This window comes from Vitis riparia, chromosome 10 (assembly GCF_004353265.1).
Source record: "Vitis riparia cultivar Riparia Gloire de Montpellier isolate 1030 chromosome 10, EGFV_Vit.rip_1.0, whole genome shotgun sequence".
NCBI lineage: Eukaryota > Viridiplantae > Streptophyta > Magnoliopsida > Vitales > Vitaceae > Vitis > Vitis riparia.
The window spans coordinates 11175898-11200923 of NC_048440.1; the positions used below are offsets into that span (position 1 = coordinate 11175898).

At 38.2% G+C, this 25026-nt stretch overlaps 1 protein-coding gene, 1 long non-coding RNA gene and 1 other non-coding gene across 3 annotated transcripts; 2 read left to right on the plus strand and 1 right to left on the minus strand.

Annotated features, from left to right (window-relative positions):
• The first annotated feature begins 346 nt into the window (after positions 1–346).
• Positions 347–17318, plus strand: LOC117924057. Its single transcript, XR_004652710.1, has 2 exons — positions 347–434; positions 16734–17318. It is a non-coding gene; the product is annotated as an uncharacterized LOC117924057 (long non-coding RNA).
• LOC117924407 lies at positions 12369–12475 on the plus strand. The gene has a single exon (XR_004652774.1). It is a non-coding gene; the product is annotated as a small nucleolar RNA R71 (small nucleolar RNA).
• A 3459-nt stretch (positions 17319–20777) lies between the features above and the next one.
• On the minus strand, positions 20778–24035 carry LOC117923387 (receptor kinase-like protein Xa21). The gene is made up of 2 exons (XM_034841647.1): positions 21578–24035; positions 20778–21463 (listed from the first exon to the last, which is right to left on the minus strand). Exons 1-2 carry the CDS (start codon positions 23826–23828, stop codon positions 21126–21128), a joined length of 2589 nt encoding a protein of 862 aa, XP_034697538.1. The 5' UTR covers positions 23829–24035; the 3' UTR covers positions 20778–21125.
• Positions 24036–25026: the final 991 nt, after the last annotated feature.

Here is a 25026-nt window from a genome sequence, read left to right on the forward strand (position 1 = left end):
GAATAAGATTGAAGGCTTAATTCCTAAATGGTTTGAATTTGAAATAAAGTCTTAATTTTTAAATGCAATTTTTTAATTTGAATTTGAATTAGAGTGATAGTTTCTAATTCTGAATTTTCAATATAATTTTAAAAAATAAAAATAATATAATTTTAAACCTATTATATATATTTATTTTAATATGAATTTTTAAATTGATATAAATTGTAAATTAATAAAAAAATAAAAATAGTAATAGTGAAGAGAGAAAGGGGAAAGGTGTGGGTAGATTTGAAGTGAAGTACGGAGATAAAAAGAAGTCCAAATTTGAAATTTCTCAAGGTTTCTCGTTTCCCAAACAGACTTTTATTTATTATTATATTAGCAGCTGAGAAGAAGAAGAAGAAGAACCCAAAAAAACTATAACAGGGACGACACAAAGAGCCATCTTTAAGGTAAAAGATCAAATCTTCAAACCCTAGCTTCTCGATTCTCTTTTCCCTAATCCGTTTGGTTGCTGAGAAATGGTGCGGAAAATATAGAGAGATGAAAACCATATAGAATTTTGGGTAATTTGAGTTTTGGTTCCTGGAAACGAAACTTTGGATTTTGTTTTTTCTTCTTATGTTTTTCCCGAAAACCAAACGGATTGCTCTGTGATGTTGAATTGTTTTAGATCTTTTACGTGTTGGAGTTTTGTTTTGTGGCATTGGGAATTGGCAGGGTTTGGAATCTATGCGAAGTGTTTAGGTTTTGTTTGGTGGGGAGATTTTTGGTTGGTTCTTCGAATAGAGTTGAATTTTGGGATTATATATGTTGGTTGAGGAGATTTTCCATATGTCTAATTCAGTTGATTTTCTGTGTGATTCATTTTCTGATCTAACCTTTGAGTTGTCCAGAAATGAATCGGATGAAATCTTGCCTGAAAAATAGTGAAGACTGGTCACTTTAGTTTTCCTTTTTGCTGGAGTTAATTCGGTTGATATATTTGTTAATTCACATTAGAAACTAGCAAAATAATAAAAATAGAGAAAGGACAAGAAACTCTCACTTTGAGAGGGGTGTAATCCTTTACAGATAATGTACATTTTTAGTATTATGAGCATCTTTCCTATCCAAAAAAGGGGGCGGGGGGTGGGAGGGAACCCAAAAACCCATAAGTATCTACAAAGTATAACTACATACTGATGGTTATATCTATCAACCAAGTTCCAAGTTCCAAGTTCTTGAATCCTCTTAGAAGGTTGATATCTTCTGTTCTATTCCTTAATCACTGATTCGTGCCCAGTTGGGTATTTTAATAAAAAATATTTATAAATCCTATGACCTTATACTGGCGTAGCAAAGCTACCATAGTATAGCAGCTCTAGGGTCGAAATCTGGGATGGGTTTTCACTCTATCAGTGATATACTCAAGATTAGAAATTGAATCTGATGATTTCCTTTGTCAAAAACTTAAAGTTTAAAAGAAAATAAAATTTGTTTTGAAAGTGGTGTTTGAAACTAAACTAACATAAAACTAGGTAAAAATGGAAGAAAGAAAGTCTCCCGGAGCTAGAGGTTGCTAGGATCAAGATCAGAATGCAAAGTGGGAAATTCTGGATTTTTCTCCTCGTATTGGGGACAACAACATAAAGGATGGTTGTTTCCCGAACCGGTATAGGTTTAACAATGAAGATTTAATCCATAAAAAGTCAATAGAAATGGTAGTCAAGTTCCATTAATGGCTTTAGACACTATGGGTTTTCACCTTGAGCCACTTTCCAATGGCTCGTACATGATAACTAATGGTCTGATGTGGATCTAGCAATAAGTATCCACAGAGACCTAAAGCTTATCATGTATTGGCCATTCAAAGTGATTCTAAGGGATTTAAAGCAAAATTTTAGATTTAAAAGCCATTTATGAACTCCAACTACCTGTATTTAATGCACGAGAGTTTTCCACTTTTGCATCTGGACTTTTCACCTAGCTTCTTTCACTCCAAGAAACTAAAGGTTTAGCCTCTCATCCTCTGAGAAAACATCCTCAGAGGTTGTTTGGCTTCCAAGAAAAAGAAAATAGAAGAGAGAAAAGGAAAGCAAAGAGAACTCTGTATTTTTCCCGAGAGGAAAAATTTCACTGAGTGTAAAACATACATAAGTTGTTTCGAGAGATGATTTCCATCCCTCTTATAGTCTTTACAAAGCAAAGCCTGTGATTGGCTAATTATAAGGATAAGAAAGGAATTTACATCAAAAAAGACAAAAGAAAAGATCTCATGTGGAGTCGGCAGAATAGAGGAGATTCCGCACCAAAGTTGCATGGGTTGGTGCGAAATTCGCACTTGCAAGGGCTGGTGCGAAATTCGCACTTTGAAGTTCCAATTTCGCAAGGTGCGAAATTGTCTCTCAGCTTGATGCAGTTGTCTTTCGAAGGCCATATCTTCCTCATTTCAGCTCCAAATCGTACACAGTTTGAAGGTTGGATTCTTGACTTCCTGAGCTTTGAAATGGTATATAGCATGTAGAAAATGGACTTCGGGAAGTGCTCCAAAAGTGCGAAGGAAGACTGCAGCTGCTGTCCTCTGTTTTCTTCACTCTATTTTCCTCTGTTTTTCCTCTTTGCTTCTCTCCTTTACTTGGCTTGTCTTAATGATCCAAAAAGCTGTCAAAACACTAAAACTAGCCACAAATATGATTAGAAGTCATTGCTAGGTCCTTAACATGCCAATTGGAAAAAAAATGGAGAACTACTACACAAAAATGCTTAAAACATAATGAATTAAAAGCGCAAAATAGCACTTTTTGGGTAGTAATCACTCCCCCCAACTGACACATTGCTAGTCCCTTAGCAATGAAGAGAAGAAAAAGAAAGAAAAATAGATAATATAATATTTTATAAAATCATGCTGATCACTCCAAAAATAATCAAGTGGCATGATTGGATCAAACTCTCACATGGCAAGTCAAGGATATAAAACTCAATCATCAACAAGAGTCATCAAATAACTTACCTATCACAACATACAAAGAGTGGGCATTATGCAAATTTGAGTATCAAAATAATTTCCACTCCCAAAGGACCAACTCTTAATCTTCCACAAAAATGTAAGCGTTAAGGTGCTTAGTTTCCAGTTATAGTATGTCAAACTACATTCTCCCTCCCAACTAAGGTTTTTCTCTAACTTTAGCAACACTAACCCCCATATAAAAGGCTAAGAACGCACCTTTATTTTTTTTATTTTTTAAACTTCACCCATCCACCCATGTAACGAGCAGTGAGGTCGGTGACTCCCAACCAATAAAGGCTTAGGGCACCAGGCTTCAAAGATTTTCACCATATCCCCCTCGGACCTTGCTCGGGTTTCAAAGCAAGTGAAGCAAATTTTTTTCATAAGACATATTGGCCTTTTATAAGGTGTCCCAACACTAATAGAATGAGGCCAAAGGCACCAAGTCGAAAATTTCCTAAGTTTAGGGGGTGAGAAATTTTTCCATCTTATAACTGGAATCTAATGTGTTCAGTGTGTGAAAAGATTAGAGTGGAAGACTTAAGATTGAAATCAAAAGGAGCTTCAAAAATTTATCAACTTTAATAAGCATAATACAATCTGAGACTATGGCAATAAGATAAGAATTTAATTTCTCCCATTTACTTTTGAGAATTTATCTTTGAGAAAACAAAGAGAGTTTGCAAAAATTTGTTAGCAAAATAACCTAACCAAAAATCCAACAAATTACTTCCTCAACTCTCCCCCCAACTAGGATGAACATTGTCCCCAATGTTCCAAAAGCAAGTGATAATAAAAGGGAGGAAGTGATACCTCCTGATAGGAAGGGACTCTGAATGAACAGGAGAAACCACATGTTGCAAAAGAAAAAGAAATCATAAGAGTGATGAGTAGAGGAAATAAAAAGGAATAGCTAAAATACACAAAAAGGAAGATGTCTATATAAACTGAGAGAGTACAATATACAAGATAAACATGGAATACATCCAATCCCAGTATAAAAGTGGTCCAAAATATATAACACATCCAAAAACATAGAATATAGATACAAAACAAAAAGGGAGAAGAGTGATCGTATGATCAAGTAGTAGGCTCCTCTGGTGGATAGGAGGGGTCCTCAGCTGCAACTGTGGAAGGTATCGCTACAGGTGTAGCATCATCAGCTGGAGCAGAAGGCTCTGAGGGCACAGAAGAAACAGGTGGAGCTGGAGGCAAAAGACCGAGGTGCTGCTGAATCTCACGGAGAATGAGAGTCTGCTGGTCCTGTCGAAGCTGGAAGTGGTCCATCCGCTCCATAATGGCCGTCTGAGTAGTGGTCAGAGTCTAGAAAGAAGCGAGCAAGTCACGATACTCTGCACCAGGGATAGTAATGGGCGGCTTTGGGATAGGAGGAACAACAGGTGGGGCATCAGACGATGCTGCCTCTGGTACGGGCTCTGAGGAAGCTGAAGTGGACGGAGCAAATATAGATGGTAAGGGTTGTAGAGGAACTTCCCTTGGCTCAGGAAGTTCTAGGGAATGCTGATGGAGAAATACCTGATTCCATTGGTCAAGAGAGAAGCTCTCTCGAAATGGAGGCGGGTCTCAGAATGAGGGTCTGCAAGGAAACCCATATGTGCCAGAACATGGCATAGCAGTCGAGGGAAAAGTAAAAGAATGTTGTCTACCCTCGTAAGACGCCTCTTATGCACCTTCTCCTCAAAATGGAGGAGAAAAGCCATAATCAAATGATGGGGGCCAAAGTAGTAGCCCTCAGAGATACGAAATAACGCCTCTAGAATGGCCCCTCGCCTCTGCACTCTATGCTAAAGAGGAAAAAGATTGGTGCGAAGCACCACATCAACTAGGAGCATCCCAGGGGGAAGCTCCTTCCTCATAATGATCCTGTCTGAAGATGTCCCTCGAGATAGTATACGAACCATGTCCCACTCAGAAAGTGGGGCCCATCGTCTAAATGCAACTGGATCTGCTGGTGCATAAGGGATATGGAAAGCCTCGGCAATCTGTCTAGCTCCCAAAATACCCTGGCATCCATCAATGGTAAAAAGGATCGAGGTAGGTACCGGGACGCCACGAGTAGTCATAGACTGGTAAAAGTCTAAAGCTACTCGAGGATAAAAGAATTGTGGTGGCGTCATAAAAGGTACAAGATGGTACCTCTCAAGTAGGCAGTATGAATCCCCCAACTCAAGCTGCTGTCGCAAAACAGAATGATCAAAATATGCCTCGACATGGAATGCTCTTGATCAGTAATTGGAGTTGCCCTCAATGGGCGAGCTAGTGAGGATAGGGCGTCTGGTGGGAGGAGGCCGAGACTGTGAATCTCAAGGTGCTCTGGAGGACTTTCCTGGCTCTGAAGTCTTGGCCTTCTTTGTAGGAGGACTCCTAGCTGGAGTCTGAGTAGGGGCCACAGGCGTGGCAGCTGCTTCTCTCGTATGGTATCTACGCTGGGGGGCAGAATCAGGTAAATGTGGGGGTGCATCTAGCGGGGCCCGTACAGGGGCAACTCTATGACTGCTCTAGGGAGCTGAGGCATAGCCTCCTTAGGTCTTAGCCATAAGGGAGCAAAGAAATGAGGCTCGGAGGCTTGGGATTGGGGAAGGTAGGGGTGAAAAATCCCAAAAATTCGCATCAGGGGAATGGTGGTGCGAATTTCGCACAAGGGGATGGGTAGTGCGAATTTTGCACAAGTGGATAGTGTTGTACGAATTTCGTACAATGCACTATTCACTCGTGCAAAATGCGAAATTGGATTCTTTCAAATGGCAAAAATTTTTGGTTTTTGAGGGTGGGAAATGCTGGTTGAGGTAGGAAAAGGGTTTTTCATGGTGGGCAAGCTTGAAAGTGGGAGCTTTACAAGAAGAAAATGAAGGATTTTGAAGCTCCCATAGCGGCGGAAATGGGTTTCTTATGAAGAAACCGTGGCTTTGAATCCTTAGCTTGAGGTTTTGATTTTGAAAAATGAAGGTTGGGTGTTGTTGAGGGATGGATTTGGAGTACTATTGAGTGAAGAAATAAAGGATTTTTGATGGTGGAAGGAGGAGAAAGAGTTGAAAATGGAAGGCACGGACTGTTATGAATAGTGTGGTGCCGCGGCTATGTGATGAAGCTCTTGAGATGGGTTGTCATGGTGGGATTGAGGATGGGAGATGATGAAGGAGAGGACCTTGTGGATGGAAAGGAGTGATCGGAAGAGAGGTGTTGAGAGGATTGAAGAAGAACAAGTTTAGACTTTAAGAAGAGAAAACAACTTTTAAAGAACAAATGCGAATTTCCCATAAGGTGAATAGTGAAGTGCGAAAATTTTCGCATTCCTGTGGTTTTCCAAGACCGAGAGCATGCTTTTTGGAAAATGGTCACAAAAGTAATTTCGCACAAAAGGGGGGTGGTGCGAATTTCGCTGTGTCTTGGCTTTTCTCCCATGCTTTCCCTTGTTTTCCCCTTGACTTCATTCTTCAAGCTTTCCTACCTGCATGTTAACACAAAAACCAATTCAAATCACATTAGAATGAAATTAAAGTCAAAAATAAAAATCAAAACATGCATAAACACAAGAAAAACACTAGATTAAACTAAAATCAACTTAAAAGGAAACAAAAAGATGATGAACTTTTTAGTCTTTGAAGAGACTAAGTTCAACCATGAACTGAGTGTTTTCATGTTAGAGGTGGATCAAGGAGGATGAATTCCTCCTTGTGTCGGGAAAATGATTCCATATAGGGCTTGAGACAATGCCCATTCACTTTGAAAGTTCGAGTACTGTTGAAGTTGAGTAGTTCCACTACTCCATTTGATTGCACGTCATGAATTATGAAAGGACCCGTCCACCTTGATTTCAATTTTCCCTGAAAAAGATGAAGTTTAGAGTCATAAAGCAAGACTCTTTGTCCCTTGGTAAAATTCTCCTGATTTACCAACTGATCATGCCATTTCTTCAACCTCTCTTTTGCAATTTTTGAATTGAGGTAAGTATCATTCCTCATTTCCTCTAATTCGTTCAAATCCAAACATCTCTTTAACCCGGCTCTTGTCAAGTCCATGTTGAGCTTCTTGATTGCCCACCATGCTTTATATTCAACCTCCACTGGAAGATGGCAAGCTTTGCCATAAACAAGGCGATAAGGAGACATTCCAAGAATGGTCTTATAAACAGTCCTATAAGCCCATAATGGATCCAGGAGCTTAATAGACCAATCCTTCCTATTCACATTCACCACCTTCATCAGTATATTCTTGATTTCCCGGTTGGCTAACTCAACTTGGCCACTTGTTTGAGGGTGATAAGGTGTAGCTACCTTGTGCTTGACCCCGTATTTGGCTAGAAGAGTCTCAAAAGGCTTATTGCAAAAGTGGATTCCTCCATCACTTATAATGGCCTTAGGCACTCCAAACCTTGAAAAGATGTTCTCCTTGAGAAATTTGAGAACCACCTTATGATCATTGCTCCTACATGGGATTGCTTCTACCCACTTAGAGACATAATCCACTCCCACCAAAATGTAGGAGTGTCCAAATGACATTGGAAATGATCCCATGAAGTCTATCCCCCAAACATCAAAGACATCCACTATCAAGATGGGGTTCAAGGACATCATATTCCGGCATGTTAGCTTCCCAAGCCTTTGACACCGATCACATCCCTTGCACATAGCGTGGGCATCCTTGAAAAGAGAGGGCCACCAAAAACCTGATTGGACCACTTTCATGGCTGTTTTCTGGGAAGCAAAATGACCTCCACATGCACTATCATGACAATGGGATAGAATTCTTGACTGCTCTTGTTCAGGAACACATTTCCTTATGATTTGATCCGCACAATATTTGAAGAGAAAAGGCTCCTCCCAATAATAGGCATGGATCTTAGCAAAGAAATGATTCTTGTCTTGGGCACTCCACTCACTTGGAACTTCTCCAGTAACCAAATAATTTGCAATGTGAGAATACCATGGAGCTACCTCTATTGACATGAGAGACTCCTCAGGGAAGTCATCATTGATAGGTAGACCATGTGAGTCATGTGCTATCACAAGTCTTGACAAGTGGTCAGCTACCACATTTTCTACTCCTTTTTTATCCCGAATTTGGAGATTGAATTCTTGAAGCAAAAGGATCCATCTTATCAATCTTGCCTTACCATCTTGCTTGGTTAGCAAGTACTTCAAAGCAGAATCGTCAGTGAACACCACTATAAAGGACCCTACCAAATAGGCACGAAACTTATCCAAGGCAAAAACTACTGCCAACAACTCCTTCTCAGTAGTTGTGTAATTCCTTTGAGCCTCATTCAAAGTTTTGCTTGCATAATAAATCACATAGGGCTTTCCATCTTCTCTTTGCCCCAAAACAGCCCCCATAGCAAGATCACTTGCATCACACATTACCTCAAAAGGTAATTTCCAATTTGGGGCTCTCGCTATTGGTACAGTTGTGAGGAATTGCTTCAGTTCCTCAAAACTCTTCTGACATTTCTCATCCCACACAAACTTGGCATCCTTTACCAAGAGTTCACAAAGAGGTTTTGAGATTTTTGAGAAATCCTTAATGAACCTCCTATAGAACCCGGCATGTCCTAGGAATTGCCTAATTCCTTTAACATTTGTGGGAGGTGGCAACTTAACAATTAGCTCCACCTTTGCCTTATCTACCTCAATGCCATTCTTGGAGATTATATGTCCTAAGACAATTCCTTGTTGTACCATAAAATGGCACTTCTCCCAATTTAGCACTAGGTCTTTCTCAATACATCTTTGGAGAACAGCTTCTAAATGCAACAAACACTCCTTATAAGAACCTCCATATATAGTGATGTCATCCATGAAGACTTCCATGATGCGCTTCACCATATCACTGAAGATGCTTAACATACATCTTTGGAAAGTTGCAGGTGCATTACATAGACCAAAGGGCATCTCCTATAGGCAAAAGTACCAAAGGGGCAAGTGAAGATTGTCTTTTCTTGATCTTCCAAATCAATCTCTATTTGGAAGTACCCCGAGTAACCATCCAAAAAATAGTAGAAAGGATGCCCTGAGACTCTCTTAAGGACTTGGTCCATGAAAGGCAATGGGAAATGGTCCTTCCTAGTCATTGAATTCAACCTCCTGTAGTCTATACACACTCTCCATCCTGAGGTAAGACATGTAGAGACTTTCTCCCCTTTTTCATTCTGGATCACAGTAATTCCAGATTTCTTTGGGACTACTTGGGTTGGGCTCACCCACAAGCTATCTGAAATGGGATATATGATCCCTACTTGAAGTAGCTTCAGAACTTCACCCCTTACCACCTCTTGCATGTGAGGATTCAACCTCATCTGGGGCTGCCTCACTGGTTTTGCATCTTCCTCCATGTAGATATCGTGGGTGCATACCAAAGGGCTAATCCCTTTCAGATCAGAAATTTTCCATCCAATGGTTTTTTTGCATTTTTTGAGGACTCCCAAAAGACTATCCTCTTGATCACTTGTGAGAGTTGAAGAAACCACCACTGGACATTTCTCATCTTCCTCCAAATATGCATACTTCAAATCAACAGGAAGTGGCTTCAAAACTAGCTTTGGAGGGTCCTCCCTAGCTGCTTCTTGCGAGTCCTCCTTATTGAACAGTGGTAAGATCTCTTCCCGTCTCCTCCAAGGAGACATGATGGCTAGCACATCAAAGGGTTCAGGTAACCCTTCTTCAAGCACTCCAAGGCTTTCATTCAAGCTCTCTTCTAAATTCTTGTCACAATGCTCTTCAACCAAAGTGTTGATCAAGCACACCTCCTCCAATCCTTCCTCCTCTTCTGGGTGAAGATGCCTCTTGCATAGGTGGAATATGTTTAGTTCTAAGGTCATGTTTCCAAATGTGAGCTACATCACCCCATTCCTACAATTGATGATGGCATTGGAGGTAGCTAGGAAAGGTCTCCCAAGGATGATTGGCACATAATTTGCTTCCTTAACAGTGGGATCAGTATCAAGCACCACAAAATCCACGGGATAGTAGAATTTGTCCACTTGAACTAGAACATCCTCTATCACCCTCCTTGGGATTTTGACCGACCTATCAGCTAAGGAGAGAGTGATGGCTGTGGGCTTCAATCCTCCAAGTCCCAGTTGCTTATACACAGAGTATGGGAGCAAATTCACACTTGCCCCCAAGTCTAGTAAAGTCTTCTCCACATGTGTCTCTCCAATGTTGACTGAAATGGTGGGACATCCCGGATCTTTGTACTTAACTGGAGTGTAACGACCCGCATCCAACCATGTAGATATTGTCCGCTTTGGGCCCAAAGGGGCCCTCACGGCTTTAAAACGCGTCTACTTGGTTAAGAGGAGTCTTTACATATATAGCGCCAGAAACTTGCTCCCCTATCAGATGTGGGACATCACAAATACCCCCCCATGCAGACACAACGTCCTCGTTGTGTCCCATGGGATTGCGGGGCCAAACAGACAAACACCCCTTACGGAGTCAAACAAACCCCCACACCGGGGTCGGGGATCGGCTCTGATACCATTTGTAACGACCCGCATCCAACCATGTAGATATTGTCCGCTTTGGGCCCAAGGGGGCCCTTACAGCTTTAAAACGCGTCTACTTGGTTAAGAGGAGTCTTTACATATATAGCGCCAGGAACTTGCTCCCCTATCCGATGTGGGACATCACAAAATTTTTGTGATGTCCCACATCGGATAAGAGAGAATGTTCCTGGCGCTATATATGTAGAGGCTCCTCTTAACCAAGTAGACGCGTTTTAAAGCTGTAAGGGCCCCCTTGGGCCCAAAGCGGACAATATCTACATGGTTGGATGCGGGTCGTTACAAATGGTATCAGAGCCGATCCCCGACCTCAATGTGGGGGTTTGTTTGGCTTTGTCTGTTTGGCCCCACAATCCCATGGGACACAACGAGGACGTTGTGTCTGCATGGGGGGGTGTTTGTGATGCCCCACATCGGATAAGAGAGAATGTTCTTGGCGCTATATATGTAGAGGCTCCTCTTAACCAAGTAGACGCGTTTTAAAGCCGTGAGGGCCCCCTTGGGCCCAAAGCGGACAATATCTACATGGTTGGATGCGAGTCGTTACATGAAGACTTACACTAAATGATGGCACTTACTTGCTCAGCGAGGAATGCCTTCTTTGTCACATTTAACCCTCTCTTGACCCTGCACAAGTCCTTTAAAAATTTTGCATATGTGGGGACTTGCTTGATCATATCAAGTAAGGGTATATTCACCTTCACTTGTCTCAAAATTTCAAGAATTTCTGATGAATTCTTGATTCCTTTCTTTCCATGTAAAGCTTGAGGAAAATGGGGAGGCATATGTTTCTTCATCATATCCTCTTTAATCACTATCCTTGGCTCTTCTTCAATGCTTGATTTAGATGCATTTTTCTTCCCACTCTTCTCTTCTTGGTTATTGCTCTCTTTAACCAAGGTTCTCCTTGACATGAGTTCTTCATCTTGCCTCACCTTAGGCAAGGGTTGATCAACCTCCTTCCCACTCCTCAAGGTGATCATAGCTTTGACCTCCCTCAACTTTGAAGACTCCCCATCTTGGGTTTCAACTTCATGAACACCCTTTGGATTTTGGCTTGGTTGAGAAGGAAACTTTCCTTTCTCATTAACTGTGTTGAGGTTGGTAAGCCTAGAGATGGAGTATTGAATATTATCTATCTTCTGAGATAGATCATTTTGCATCCCATCCATTCTTTTAATTTGAGAACTCTCAACATTTTCAATCTTTTGGTGCAATTGGGAGTTGATTACCTTTTGTTCACCCACAAAGTCACCCATGACTTTACTTAAGTTCACAATAGCTTGCTCCACTGAAGAAGTTTGTTGAGGTGCTTGGGTTTGGGCTTATGGTTGGTATGGAGGTGGCCTTGGTTTCCAAGAAAAAATTGGATGGTTTCTCCAGCTTGAATTATAGGTGTTTCCATAAGGTGCATTATTGTTGGGCCTAAATTGCCCCACAACTTTGGCTTGATCACCTAACATCTCCCTCACAGCTGGGATGGTTGGGCACTCATCTACCACATGATCACATGATTGGCAAATGGTGCATGGCATGACATGAGATTGTGTCTCGGAAATGGCTTGGACTTCATGCATTTTTTTTAACTCAAGTTCTTCCAACCTCCTTGCCATTGTTGCCACCTTAGCTTTCATGTCCATGTCTTCACTTAACATGTACATTCCACCCTTTGGATTTACAGGAGCTTTCATCCTTCCCATTTCTCTTGAGTTGGGCTCATCCCATCCTCTTGATACCTCAGATACATAACTTAAAAAGTCCATGGCTTCTTCTGGATTCTTACTCATAAAATCTCCTCCACACATGGTTTCAAGAATTTGCTTCATGGAAGAAGACATCCCATCATAAAAATAGCTCACCAAGAGTCATGTATCAAAGCCATGATGAGGACAAGCATTGATGGCCTCCATATACCTTTCCCAACATTCATAGAACTTCTCATTTTCTTTTGCAGAAAAGTTTGAGATTTGTCTCTTCAACCCATTGGTCCTATGGGTGGGGAAAATTTTCTTCAAAAATTTGGCTTGAAGATCAACCCAATTCCTTATGCTCCTTGGCCTTAAAGAATTAAGCCATATTTTTGCCTTGTTCTTCAAAGTAAAAGGAAATAGCTTGAGTCTTATCAAGTCTATTGAAGCTCCTCCTTCTCTAAAAGTATTGCACACCTCCTCAAACTCCTTGATGTGGGCATATGGGTTCTCACTCTCCATTCCATGGAAATTTGGTAGGAGGGGCACAATATGGGGCCTTATAATCAGCTGCTCAAAAGGAGGTACGATGCATGAGGGTGCACTCATCCTTGGTGGGTGCATTCTATCCCTCATGGATAGATATGCATTTGGATTACCCCCTTGACCGTGTTGAGAATTCTGATCCTCTTGTGGAGGGTCCATGATGTTTACACAGATATCCAACTTTGTGTCTTGAGGATTCTCTATCCTTACTAGCCTTTCCTCTTGGTCCCGAATCCAATAAGGCATGCACAAGTTACAACTTACCTGAAAACAAAACAAAGAAAACAAAAACAAAAGAAAGCTAGAAGAAAGTTAAGGTTAGAAAGAAAATGAAAGTAAACTTAACAAAATGAATTCTACAATTAAAAGAAAGGAAATGAAGTTAGTGAAAAAGGAATTCACCAAACTTGTGATGGAAATCACAAGTAGCCTTTAAAATGTTGTATCACTGTATCGTGGCACCATCCCCGGCAACGGCGCCATTTTGATTCTTGCCCAGTTGGGTATTTTAATAAAAAATATTTATAAATCCTATGACCTTATACTGGTGTAGCAAAGCTACTATAGTATAGCAGCTCTAGGGTCGAACTCTGGGATGGGCTTTCACTCTACCAGTGATATACTCAAGATTAGAAATTGAATCTGATGATTTCCTTTATCAAAAACTTAAAGTTTAAAAGAAAATAAAATTTGTTTTGAAAGTGGTGTTTGAAACTAAACTAACATAAAACTAGGTAAAAATGGAAAAAAGAAAGTCTCCCGGAGCTAGAGGTTGCAAGGATCAAGATCAGAATGCAAAATGGGAAATTCTGGATTTTTCTCCTTGTATTGGGGACAACAACATAAAGGATGGTTGTTTCCCGAACCGGTATAGGTTTAACAATGAAGATTTAATCCATAAAAAGTCAATAGAAATGGTAGTCAAGTTCCATTAATGGCTTTAGACACTATGGGTCTTCACCTTGAGCCACTTTCCAATGGCTCGTACATGATAACTAATGGTCTGATGTGGATCTAGCAATAAGCATCCACAGAGACCTAAAGCTTATCATGTATTGGCCATTCAAAGTGATTCTAAGGGATTTAAAGCAAAACTTTAGATTTAAAAGCCATTTATGAACTCCAACTACCTGTATTTAATGCACGGGAGTTTTCCACTTTTGCATCTGGACTTTTCACCTAGCTTCCTTCACTCCAAGAAACTAAAGGTTTAGCCTCTCATCCTCTGAGAAAACATCCTCAGAGGTTGTTTGGCTTCCAAGAAAAAGAAAATAGAAGAGAGAAAAGGAAAGCAAAGAGAACTCTGTATTTTTCCCAAGAGGAAAATTTTCACTAAGTGTAAAACATACATAAGTTGTTCCGAGAGATGATTTCCATCCCTCTTATAGTCTTTACAAAGCAAAGCCTGTGATTGGCTAATTACAAGGATAAGAAAGGAATTTACATCAAAAAATACAAAAGAAAAGATCTCATGTGGAGTCGGCAGAACAAAGGAGATTTTGCACCAAAGTCGCATGGGCTGGTGCGAAATTTGCACTTTGAAGTTCTAATTTCGCAAGGTGCGAAATTGTCTCTCAGCTTGATGCAGTTGTCTTCCGAAGGCCATATCTTCCTCATTTCAGCTCCAAATCGTACACGGTTTGAAGGTTGGATTCTTGACTTCCTGAGCTTTGAAATGGTATATAGCATGTAGAAAATGGACTTCAGGAAGTGTTCCAAAAGTGCGAAGGAAGACTGCAACTGCTGTCCTCTGTTTTCTTCACTTTGTTTTCCTCTGTTTTTCCTCTTTGCTTCTCTCCTTTACTTGGCTTGTCTTAATGATCCAAAAAGCTGTCAAAACACTAAAACTAGCCACAAATATGATTAGAAGTCATTGCTAGGTCCTTAACATGCCAATTGGAATAAAAATGGAAAACTACTACACAAAAGTGCTTAAAACATAATAAATTAAAAGCGCAAAATAACACTTTTTGGGTAGTAATCAATCACTACCTAGATCAAGATACATATCATGGGTCCTGCTCAAATTCCCATTAGAAGTAACACCTCATTTAATTCTAGGAAGAGAAGAGAAGGGAAGAAAGCATGGTAAGGGCAAGGAATTTTTTTAAAATTCAATAATTTCCTCACACCTAAGTGGAGAAGGAAATCCTAGTGGGCATGAGAGGAAAATATTCCAAATGTATGTTGAACAAGTTAGTACAGTTTACGACTTACAAATGCTATAATTGCTTGGGTATCTTCTTCTCTTAATTTTTTTTCTTAAGTTTCCTCGCCTGGGCAGACAGAGAGAGACAGAATTTTGCTTCTCAACTGTTTGTTTCCTGTTTTTCGCTTTCCCTTTTTCCCTTTATATGTAATGAAGTAATGGATCAAACCAAGTGTAAAACTCAGGAGACACATTGTATGATATGTATGATACAAGGAGAAAATATTCCCTCTACTTTGATCCATACAAGGAGAAAATTTTCCATATGTCTAATTCAGTTGATTTTCTGGGTTCGTGTAATTTGATTAAGTTGATTTCTTTGGTCTGTGTGATTCATTTTCTGATCTGACCTTTGAGTTTTCCAGAAATGAATCGGATGAAATCTTGCCTGAAAAATAGTGAAGACTGGTCACTTTAGTTTTCCTTTTTGCTGGAGTTAATTCGGTTGATATATTTGTTAATTCACATTAGAAACTAGCAAAATAATAAAAATAGAGAAAGGACAAGAAACTCTCACTTTGAGAGGGGTGTAAATCCTTTTACAAATAATGTACATTTTTAGTATTATGAGCATCTTTCCTATCCCAAAAAAAAAAGGGGGGGGGGGGGGTTGGTTGGGGAACCCAAAAAACCCATAAGTATCTACAAAGTATAACTACATACTCATGGTTATATCTATCAACCAAGTTCCAAGTTCTTGAATCCTCTTAGAAGGTGCTATCTTCTGTTCTATTCCTTAATCACTACCTAGATCAAGATACATATCATGGGTCCTGCTCAAATTCCCATTAGAAGAAACACCTCATTTAATTCTAGGAAGAGAAGAGAAGGGAAGAAAGCATGGTAAGGACAAGGAATTTTTTTTAAAATTCAATAATTTCCTCACACCTAAGTGGAGAAGGGAATCCTAGTGGGCATGAGAGGAAAATATTCCAAATGTATGTTGAACAAGTTAGTACAGTTTACGACTTACAAATGCTATAATTGCTTAGGTCTCTTCTTCTCTTAATTTTTTTTCTTAAGTTTCCTCGCCTGGGCAGACAGAGAGAGACAGAATTTTGCTTCTCAACTGTTTGTTTCCTGTTTTTCGCTTTCCCTTTTTCCCCTTATATGTAATGAAGTAATGGATCAAACCAAGTGTAAAACTCAGGAGACACATTGTATGATACAAGGAGAAAATATTCCCTCTACTTTGATCCATAAAATTGAATGTTGCTAATCAATTATCAGGACCTTTCTGACAGAGATGTCATATGCTGAAAATAAGACACATAGTCGAAGGCTATAGCAGTTACCATTCTCATCAATTATTTCTCTCACTGGTTTATTGTGGCTTATCTATTTAAAGAGCTTAATATTTTGAAAATAGTGAAGGCTATCAACCTCTAACTCATCTATTTATTTAAACACTAAGCAAGGTAAGGATTTCAACTATATTGTTATGCTCTTTATAAGGTACTGGGAAGGTGATAGTAAGAGAAGTTTTACTATGATTATGGAGTGTGTCAATTCCTATTCCTGATCTCTTTGTATATCACCAGGAGTCAAAAAAGAAGAAAAAAGCCATTATTGTGATGACATGAATTATTGCTTGACTTCTTAACTTGTTATTGCTATCTCTCTTTTTTGCTGTGTAGTCTTGCTTGGAAATTTTCCATGTACGAGGATCATGTCTTGCATTCTTTTGCACTTATCATTTCTTATTGCCTCTTCATGTTACCATACTTTTTAAAATATATGGCACAAGGGCTATTGGTGCATGCTAACCTGCATTTATGCTTTTGAATGTGTGAACAGATTTGAGCCTGGGTATTTTGTGTCCATAGCAGCATCATGATGTCTTCTGTGCATGATCTTTCTGGTATTTTTCTTAAGATATTTTTTGTCTGGTATTTTTCTTCAGATATTTTTTGTTAAACATAAGTTTGTACAATATTGTTCTATGTATTTTTTTTTTGGTCATGCCAGAAACTTTATTTTTCATATGGTAAGGTCTGTTAGGAAGGGTGTGGGGATATTATAATTTTTGACAAGGTCTAATTCACATGAGATGTGTCTTTGTGTCGATGTAACTGGAGCTCATTTATCAGGTTCATCAGTGAAGAATCTGATGTGCCTAGAAAATTAGTGCCAGCCCAAAAGTTTTATTTGTAACATGCTGACTGCCTTTAACTTATGGCTGCTGCACCCTGAGAAGAAAGAAGTGCATGTGAAAATTGTAATAGTTGATATGTAGATCAAAAGGGTTAAAATAGTGATGTCAAGACGTTTTGATACCTTTGGGATTAATTTTCTTTTCCTTTGTTTTGATTAGGTTTTGTATTCAGAGAAAGATTTCTTGTGCTTCACTTGTTTACTCTATTAATGAAAATGTTTTTATTTCTGATAAAAATAAATAAATAAATAAAAATCTTATAATTGATTTCCTGTATGAAAGGCCAATGTTCAGAAACTCAAGCATGGGAATGCATGCTTTAATTTTCCATTTTTTCACACAGTCATTTATCCTTGTGTCATTGGTACAAGCTGTTTATCATTTCATTATGATGTGATTTCATGAAATGAAGAACTTCTATTCCTTTTTAATGAAGAATTTTTGTGGAGTGTTGTAAAGATTTTCTTGCTATTGCAGACATTCATTTTAATCAAAGGTTAAAGGATATTCTTTATCTTTAGAGGATAAAAAGACAAACGGCATTTACATTATACACACATGGTGTACAACATGAGGAAAACAAAATCAATACCTTATCCCTCTTTTTTGTGCTTTATTATCTTTTTTATTTTTTTTTCTTTTTTTTTTTGGCAAATTGTGTTTCGTACAAAAGAAGATAATAAGAGGCATAAAAGGAGAGATTTCGATTCGGAGATTGGGAGCTATGAAAAATCATCCTCTTAAGATCATCCTCTTATTATGCAATCTAATGAGGTATAGTCATCATCCTCTTAAGATCACTCTACCATCCTTGAGTCTCAAATCCTCTTATTATGTAATCAACTGAGACATTATTACTTATAAGAGCATATATCAAATTCCACTTAAAGAATTGTTATAATTATAGATTTCATGATCACAAATCCTTAAAATCACCCAAGAGGACACACTATTTCAAATGTTTGAGATATCATGGTGCATATCTTGAAAATACCCTTTGTCACTTGTCTTAATCAATAGCAACTCAATCCATAAGGAATGTATAACCATCTTAGGGTTTCACTTGTAGGTTCAAGCAACTAATGACTTCAACTAGCAATTGTTGGGATTGAACCTTGGAAAGCATGACATGATGTAACAAATTGAGATTCATTTATAAATTTATTTATTTATGTTTTTTGGTTTCCCTTAAATATCTCATTTGTATTAATTGGTTATTTGAGCATATACACTCCACATCACTTACATTGTACATGACTTGGGTGCGTTACGAGTTGCACAAAAGATCCAAGTCATGAGTTTCTTGTAGAGTGATAAGTTGTCCACAGTTGGTTCATGGATTTGGGCTATCCATTTGAGACTGTAGTGCACTACCCCTTAATTAGAGGGGTGACTTGTTTTAGTTGTCAGAATGGTTTTCCCATGGTGAGTGTAGCATGTGATGCACATTGGACAAGACCTATGGCGAATCATAACACAAGACTATCAATCATTATGATTCACCAAGCTACTATACTGCATGGACTCTCAACCTTGAAAAGATATTGAGTTTGTGCCAAAGTTAACATTCGCCTTTGACCTATGGGTGAGACCCTAAAGTGTCATATATTCCTATGGATTAGGTCACTGTTAATAGAGACTGGTAACATAGGTATTCTCAATAGAGGTACCATGATATCTCATGAATTAAGACAGTGTGTCCCCTTGGGTGATCCAAAAGATATGTGATCTAGAAGACTATGGTCATAGCATTTCCTTTAGGGGTAATTTGACTTATGCTTCTAAGAGGTAGAGTATGTCAATTGATCACATAATAAGTGGGATCCGTAACTCAAGGATTGGAAAGGTAATCTTAATAGGTGATAGCACTACCTTGTTAAATTATAAATACTAGTTCATAGGGAGTCTACATGTAGTGGATAGTAGGTCACAAAACCCAAGTTTCATCTCATTGTTATTTACATAGGATACTAAAGTGCAATTGATTTTCTTTAGTGGAATATTGAATCAACTTTATAATTGAATTATGAGGGAGCCAATACTCCTCTGGGTCCTAATAGTCCCCGCTCTGAACTCATATACCATGATGACACGGTTTATGGGGAAGGAATTGACTCTTGGTTCATTTTTGTGCATAAGGGTGTTTTGGTAATTACGCAAGGTTGCACAAAGGATAGTAAACAAGTTCTCTGAATTGGGTTAATTGATTAATTAGACAACCTTATGTGGTTAATTAATCAATTAGGATCCATTTTAGGCTGATTAAGTGACCTAAGCCTTGGTGGACTCAAGTCACTTAAGCCTAGTAAGAGAACCCTATAAATACTAATAGAGGTTAGGGTTTCCACGACTTTTAGAGAGACTTTGTCTTCCACCTCCAAAGAAAGAAAGAGATAGTGAGAGGCAAGAGATCATCATTTTCCACACTTTGGAGTGTCAAGATCGTGATTCGAGTCATCGGGTGGAAGATCTTAAATGTATGAGACTTCTAAATTCATTGTTCTTCATCTTCTCCAAGTAGAATTGATTTGGGAACATCCAAATAAAAGGTAAAGTTTTCTAATGGTTTTCCTCTTAATCCTAGAATTGTAAAAATATGTTTTTTTGCTTCCGTTGCATAAGATCTAGAGGCCTAGGGTGGTTTTGCATGTACCTATACAATTCAGGGTATGGGAATGGAGAGGTCCAGGGTTCCTACCAACAATATACCTGTGAAAATCGATATTTTTTAATATATCCTAATATATACATAAAATCCAACTATTGATATAATAAAATATGGAATTTTACAAAAGAAAAAATTTCCAAATTGTATCTTATTTCCTTTCTTTTTCCATCAATTTTTGAAATTGTGGAAAGATTAAAAATATGATTGTAGTCATATTTTCAAGGATTTGATTTGTTGCTTATCTGAAATTTGAGTAATGAAAAAAATCATTTTCCATAATCCAGTTTTCTTGCTCCAAATTCATCTTCATGGTATACAATTCTATATTCAAGTCTAGTTTCGGTATGTACATAATTTGTAATTGCTATTCATATTTTTATTTAGCTATTATGTTTTTAAGTTGCTGATTCATTAACAACTTGGAGGTCCATTTTGAATATGAATTTGTTTGAACGATTAGATTTTAGTTAATTCTTTCTTTTCTTTTTTTCAATGTCTCAATTGTTTCTAAAAATTCAATGAAATTGTGAAGAATTTACTCAAGTTAACATACAATTATGTTTTCATTTTATATTTAGGGAAAACTAGTTCCATGTACAAATTAAATGTATGTCAACTAAAATTGTATATTTCTTCCATAAATAGTTATTTTCCAAGTCTATCTAAAATAATTAGGTTCTTCAAATTTTGGTTTTCCACCGCATTTTTAATAAAATTGTTAAAATAATATTTTAATGGTTCCTCTCATTGTTATATTTGAGGTTAATCATCACATGTTTGACAAAAGTTTCAAGTTTTTCAAGTCTTGTATAAATCATAAATCATATCAATAATAGGATAAGAATTGAGGTAGTTCTCTCAAGTTTACCCAAAATGCCCTTAGAGCCATGGGTTAGATGGACTATCAAGGCAAGAAGAGGAAATCGATATGCTAAATTACTTGAGCACACAACAAGCTTTAACACACATATCTCATTAAAACTACATGTATTTGGAAACTAGGTTTCTATTGAAGATATTACTCAAGACTAATACCATGATTTTCATGGTCATTCAATCATCTGAAAATTATTCTAAGATAATCTATCACCACGAATCCCTTAGCTTATGTTTGGTTCTCAAAAAGCATTAAAGAAAAAAAAATGCTAAGACAAATGATTTTTTCACATTTGGTTGTCATGTGGAAAATACCAAAGAAATTAAACATCTAGACCCATGACATATACTTAATAGTGCCTGGGATATTGCTTTGTGTACTCTTAACCAGCTTCGACTTCCCACTTTTAGCTTCCTTTGAACTATTGACAACAACTGTTGTGTAACAATTTGATGTTGTTAAGTTCCATCCCATCTTTTGAAATAATCCTTACATCAACAGTTTCATTCTGCTCTTCTTGAGTTCAACTACCGCATCTTTCATGTTGAGCCTCTCCTCAGGTGAATCAGTTGTACATGCCAAAGCTAAAGCCATAATGGAGGACAAACAACTTAGCTTTGTGGCAAGGTCTTCATCCTCTCTTCTCAATAGATTGGCATCAACAACCTGTATCACTGAATTGGATAATGACTCTACCCAAGTCTTCAAGGTTAGATCCTCAGTGAACATTTCATCCATAGGCTTCTTCCTTGAAAATACTTCCATCAACAAGATCCCATAGCTATAAACATCGCTCTTTGTGGATACTATCCCATCTGAGCCATGCTCTGCTTGTGCGCGGCGTTAATTTTGGTCATAAATTCGAAGAAATAAAAATAAAATAAGGTAGATATTCAAAAAAAATTGTAGTAAATAGGAATATAAGTAGCAAGGAACTTTACCTGGTGCCATATAGCCTATTGTGCCTAAGGTCTTTGTTTGCTGCATAGACTCTGTTTTAGTCAAGAGTTTTGCGATCCCAAAATCGGCCACATGAGCAACCATATCGTCATCTAACAAAACATTACTGGGCTTCAAGTCGCAATGCACCACAAGGCTCGAACAATCATGATGAAGGTACTCTAATGCTGATGCTACATCTATCATAATGTTTAATCTTTGGATGAGATCCAAAAAATAGTTGTGGGAATACAGCCACTTCTCAAGACTTCCATTAGGCATATATTCGAGCACCAACGCTTTGAAATCGAGGTTTGAGCAACAGGTAATTATCCTGACAAGATTTCGGTGGCGAATTCCTTGCATCACTTCACATTCTGAATCGAAACTCCTCAAGGCTCCTTGGAATTCTAAATTGAAAACCTTTATAGCAACAGTCAAGCCATTAGATACTACCCCTTTATATACCATGCCCTGGCTTCCTTTCCCAATCAAATTGTCTTCACCAAAGTCATTTGTTGCATAAAGAAGCTGCTGGTGTGAAATCTTTTCGTGTGTTCCAGGGAGCCATGAATCAATTGGAGTTGGTATTTCCATGTTATCTCGTCTACGTATCCACAGAACAATGAAAACCACTAAAGTTACTGTTGATCCGACTGGTAATAGAATATATTTCAAGATGAATGACTTTGTCTTCCATGATTGAGTGCGGTTGTTTTTATCACATGCCATGACTTGAAAATGAGGTGCTCCACATAAGGCTTCATTGAACATGAACGATTCAGCAGTGAAATTTATGAAAGGTCCTCCATTCGGAATTTCTCCTTGTAGTTTATTCAAAGAAACATTTAGATACTTGAGATAAATAAGGGCCTCCAATGACTTGGGAATGGTTCCGGATAAATTGTTCTGGGATAGATCCAAGGATTCCAAGCTTACCAAATCACCAAATTCTATAGGTATTGGGCCTTGTAGTTTATTTTGGGACAAGGAGAGTTTAGCCAAATTTTGTTGTTCTCCCATCCTTCTTGGAATGTGACCTGAAACTAGGTTCTTTGACAGGTCCAATGTTGTAATGGACTTCATGTTTCCAACTTTGAGAGGTAGATTACCAGTCAAGAAATTTGAAGACAAGTTAAGAACCAACAGATCTCTAAGGCTCCACAAGGATGTAGGAATGTTGAAAGCTAACACATTGGAGTCAAGAAAGAGTTCTTGTAGCGCAGAAAGATCTCCAAAACAACTTGGGATTGAACCAGACAATTTGTTAGAACTCAAACCCAAGTATCCTAAGTTCCTCAAATGGCAAAGATCATTTGGAATGGATCCTCGTAATCTATTTCCATCAATGTGCCACCGTTGGAGCTTTTGTAGCCTTCCCAATGTAGTTGGAATTGACCCTGTCAAGTCATTAACTCCCAAGTCCAGCCATATCAAATTGGTCAAATTACCAATTCCTGTGGGAATGGTTCCTCTGAATTGGCAGGTTGATGCAGTAAAACTTTCAAGAGCAGTGGGAAGATTCCCTAGTGAATTTGGAAGAGTACCTTTGAAAGGATTATTTCCTATCCACAAATTTTTCAAAAATTTGCAATTTGTCAAAGAAGTAAGAAAACCAACCTCAGAGGCTACGTGTTCATCAGTCAATTGATTGCCTGCAAGGTTGAGAACTTCAAGCTTTGTCAGGTTACCGAGATCTTTTGGCACATTACCAGTGAAGAAGTTGTTCGATAAACCTAGCTTGGTAAGTTTCGACATATTTGAAATAGACATTGGAATTATTCCACTGAATTCATTGCCTGCTATAAAAAGCCCTTCAAGATCCGGGAGCCAGGTGCCAATACTTGATGGGAGACTGCCTGAAAGGTGATTTTGCACCATCGCAAGGGACTGTAGTTTAGAGATGTTAAAAATAGCTTCTGGTACCGTCCCCGTAAGATTGTTTATCCCCAAATTAAGAAATTTTAAGGCCTTCAAATTACCAAATGAAGTTGGAATGGAACCTACGAGGCTATTTGTGCCTAGATAGATCTCTTCAAGCTTTGATAAGTTGCCAATTTCTTTTGGTATGCTTCCTCTGAATTTATTGAATGATAGTGACAGGGTCAGGAGCTCTCCACATAAGGATAGAGTTGTAGGAAGTTGACCACTGAGATGATTCTGAGCAAGATCTAGCCATTGGAGATTAGGAAGATGTTTGCAAATATCCATTGGAAGACTCCCAGAAAGGCTATTATTACCGAAACCAATCATTTGCAATGAAGAGATATTGAAAATTTCAGCAGGAATAGGGCCATTGATTCCACTAGACGCTAAGTTCAAAATGTTTAAATTTGAAAGATTCCCAATCTCTCTAGGAATTCCACCTGTCAATTTGTTAAAAGCAAGATATAATTCTTCAAGGTTGGATAAACTCCCTATGGCTTGTGGAATGCCTCCAGCGAACTGATTCAAAGATAATGATAGCTCTCGGAGCTCTCTGCATTGCGACAAACTGAAGGGGATTTCACCTTTGAGTTGATTGGCTGAGAGGTCAATGAATTGAAGTTTGGGAAGACCATAGCAAATATCCATTGGAAGACTCCCAGAAAGGCTATTATCATTGAAACCAATCACTTGCAATGAAGAGATATTGAAAATTTCGGCAGGAATAGGGCCACTTATTCCATTAGATCTTAACTGCAAAGTATTTAAATTTGAAAGATTCCCAATCTCTTTAGGAATTCCACCTGTCAATTTGTTAAAAGCAAGATATAATTCTTCAAGATTACATAAACTCCCTATGGCTTGTGGAATGCCTCCAGTGAATTGATTGAAAGATGATGATAGCACTCGAAGCTCTCTGCAATGCGACAAATTGGAGGGGATTTCTCCTACAACACATTTAAAATGAATGGGTTGGAAAAACAATAACGCTTTTCTTATATCTTTAAAAGCTTGAGGGAAAGTGAGAGAATAGGAAGGAAAAAAAATAAATGAAAGAAAAAGTGTACCTGTGAAGCTGTTATTCCGTAGAGACAATATCTGAAGCTCCACCAAGTTACCGATTCCACTTGGTATGCTTCCCGTGAAATCATTATATGCTAAGGAAATTACTTGAAGCTTTATACATTGGCCTAAACCAGTGGGGATCTTTCCACTCAAATGATTATTGGCAAGACATAGCTCTTCAAGTTTTGATAAATTACAAATGGCTTCTGGAATGCCTCCAACCAATTTATTATTAAATAAATTCAGCTGTTGAAGCTCCTTGCACTTACCTAACATTAAAAAAAAAAAAAAAGATTTGAAATATTATTATCATCAACATATAGACTATGTTTGGTTCCATACAAGAATAAAAGAAAGAAATAAATATTCAAGGAAAATTAGTTTCTCATGATTGATTTTACTATAGAAAATAAGGACCATAATAAAATATACTTAAATTTAATTAAATTTTTATTCATTT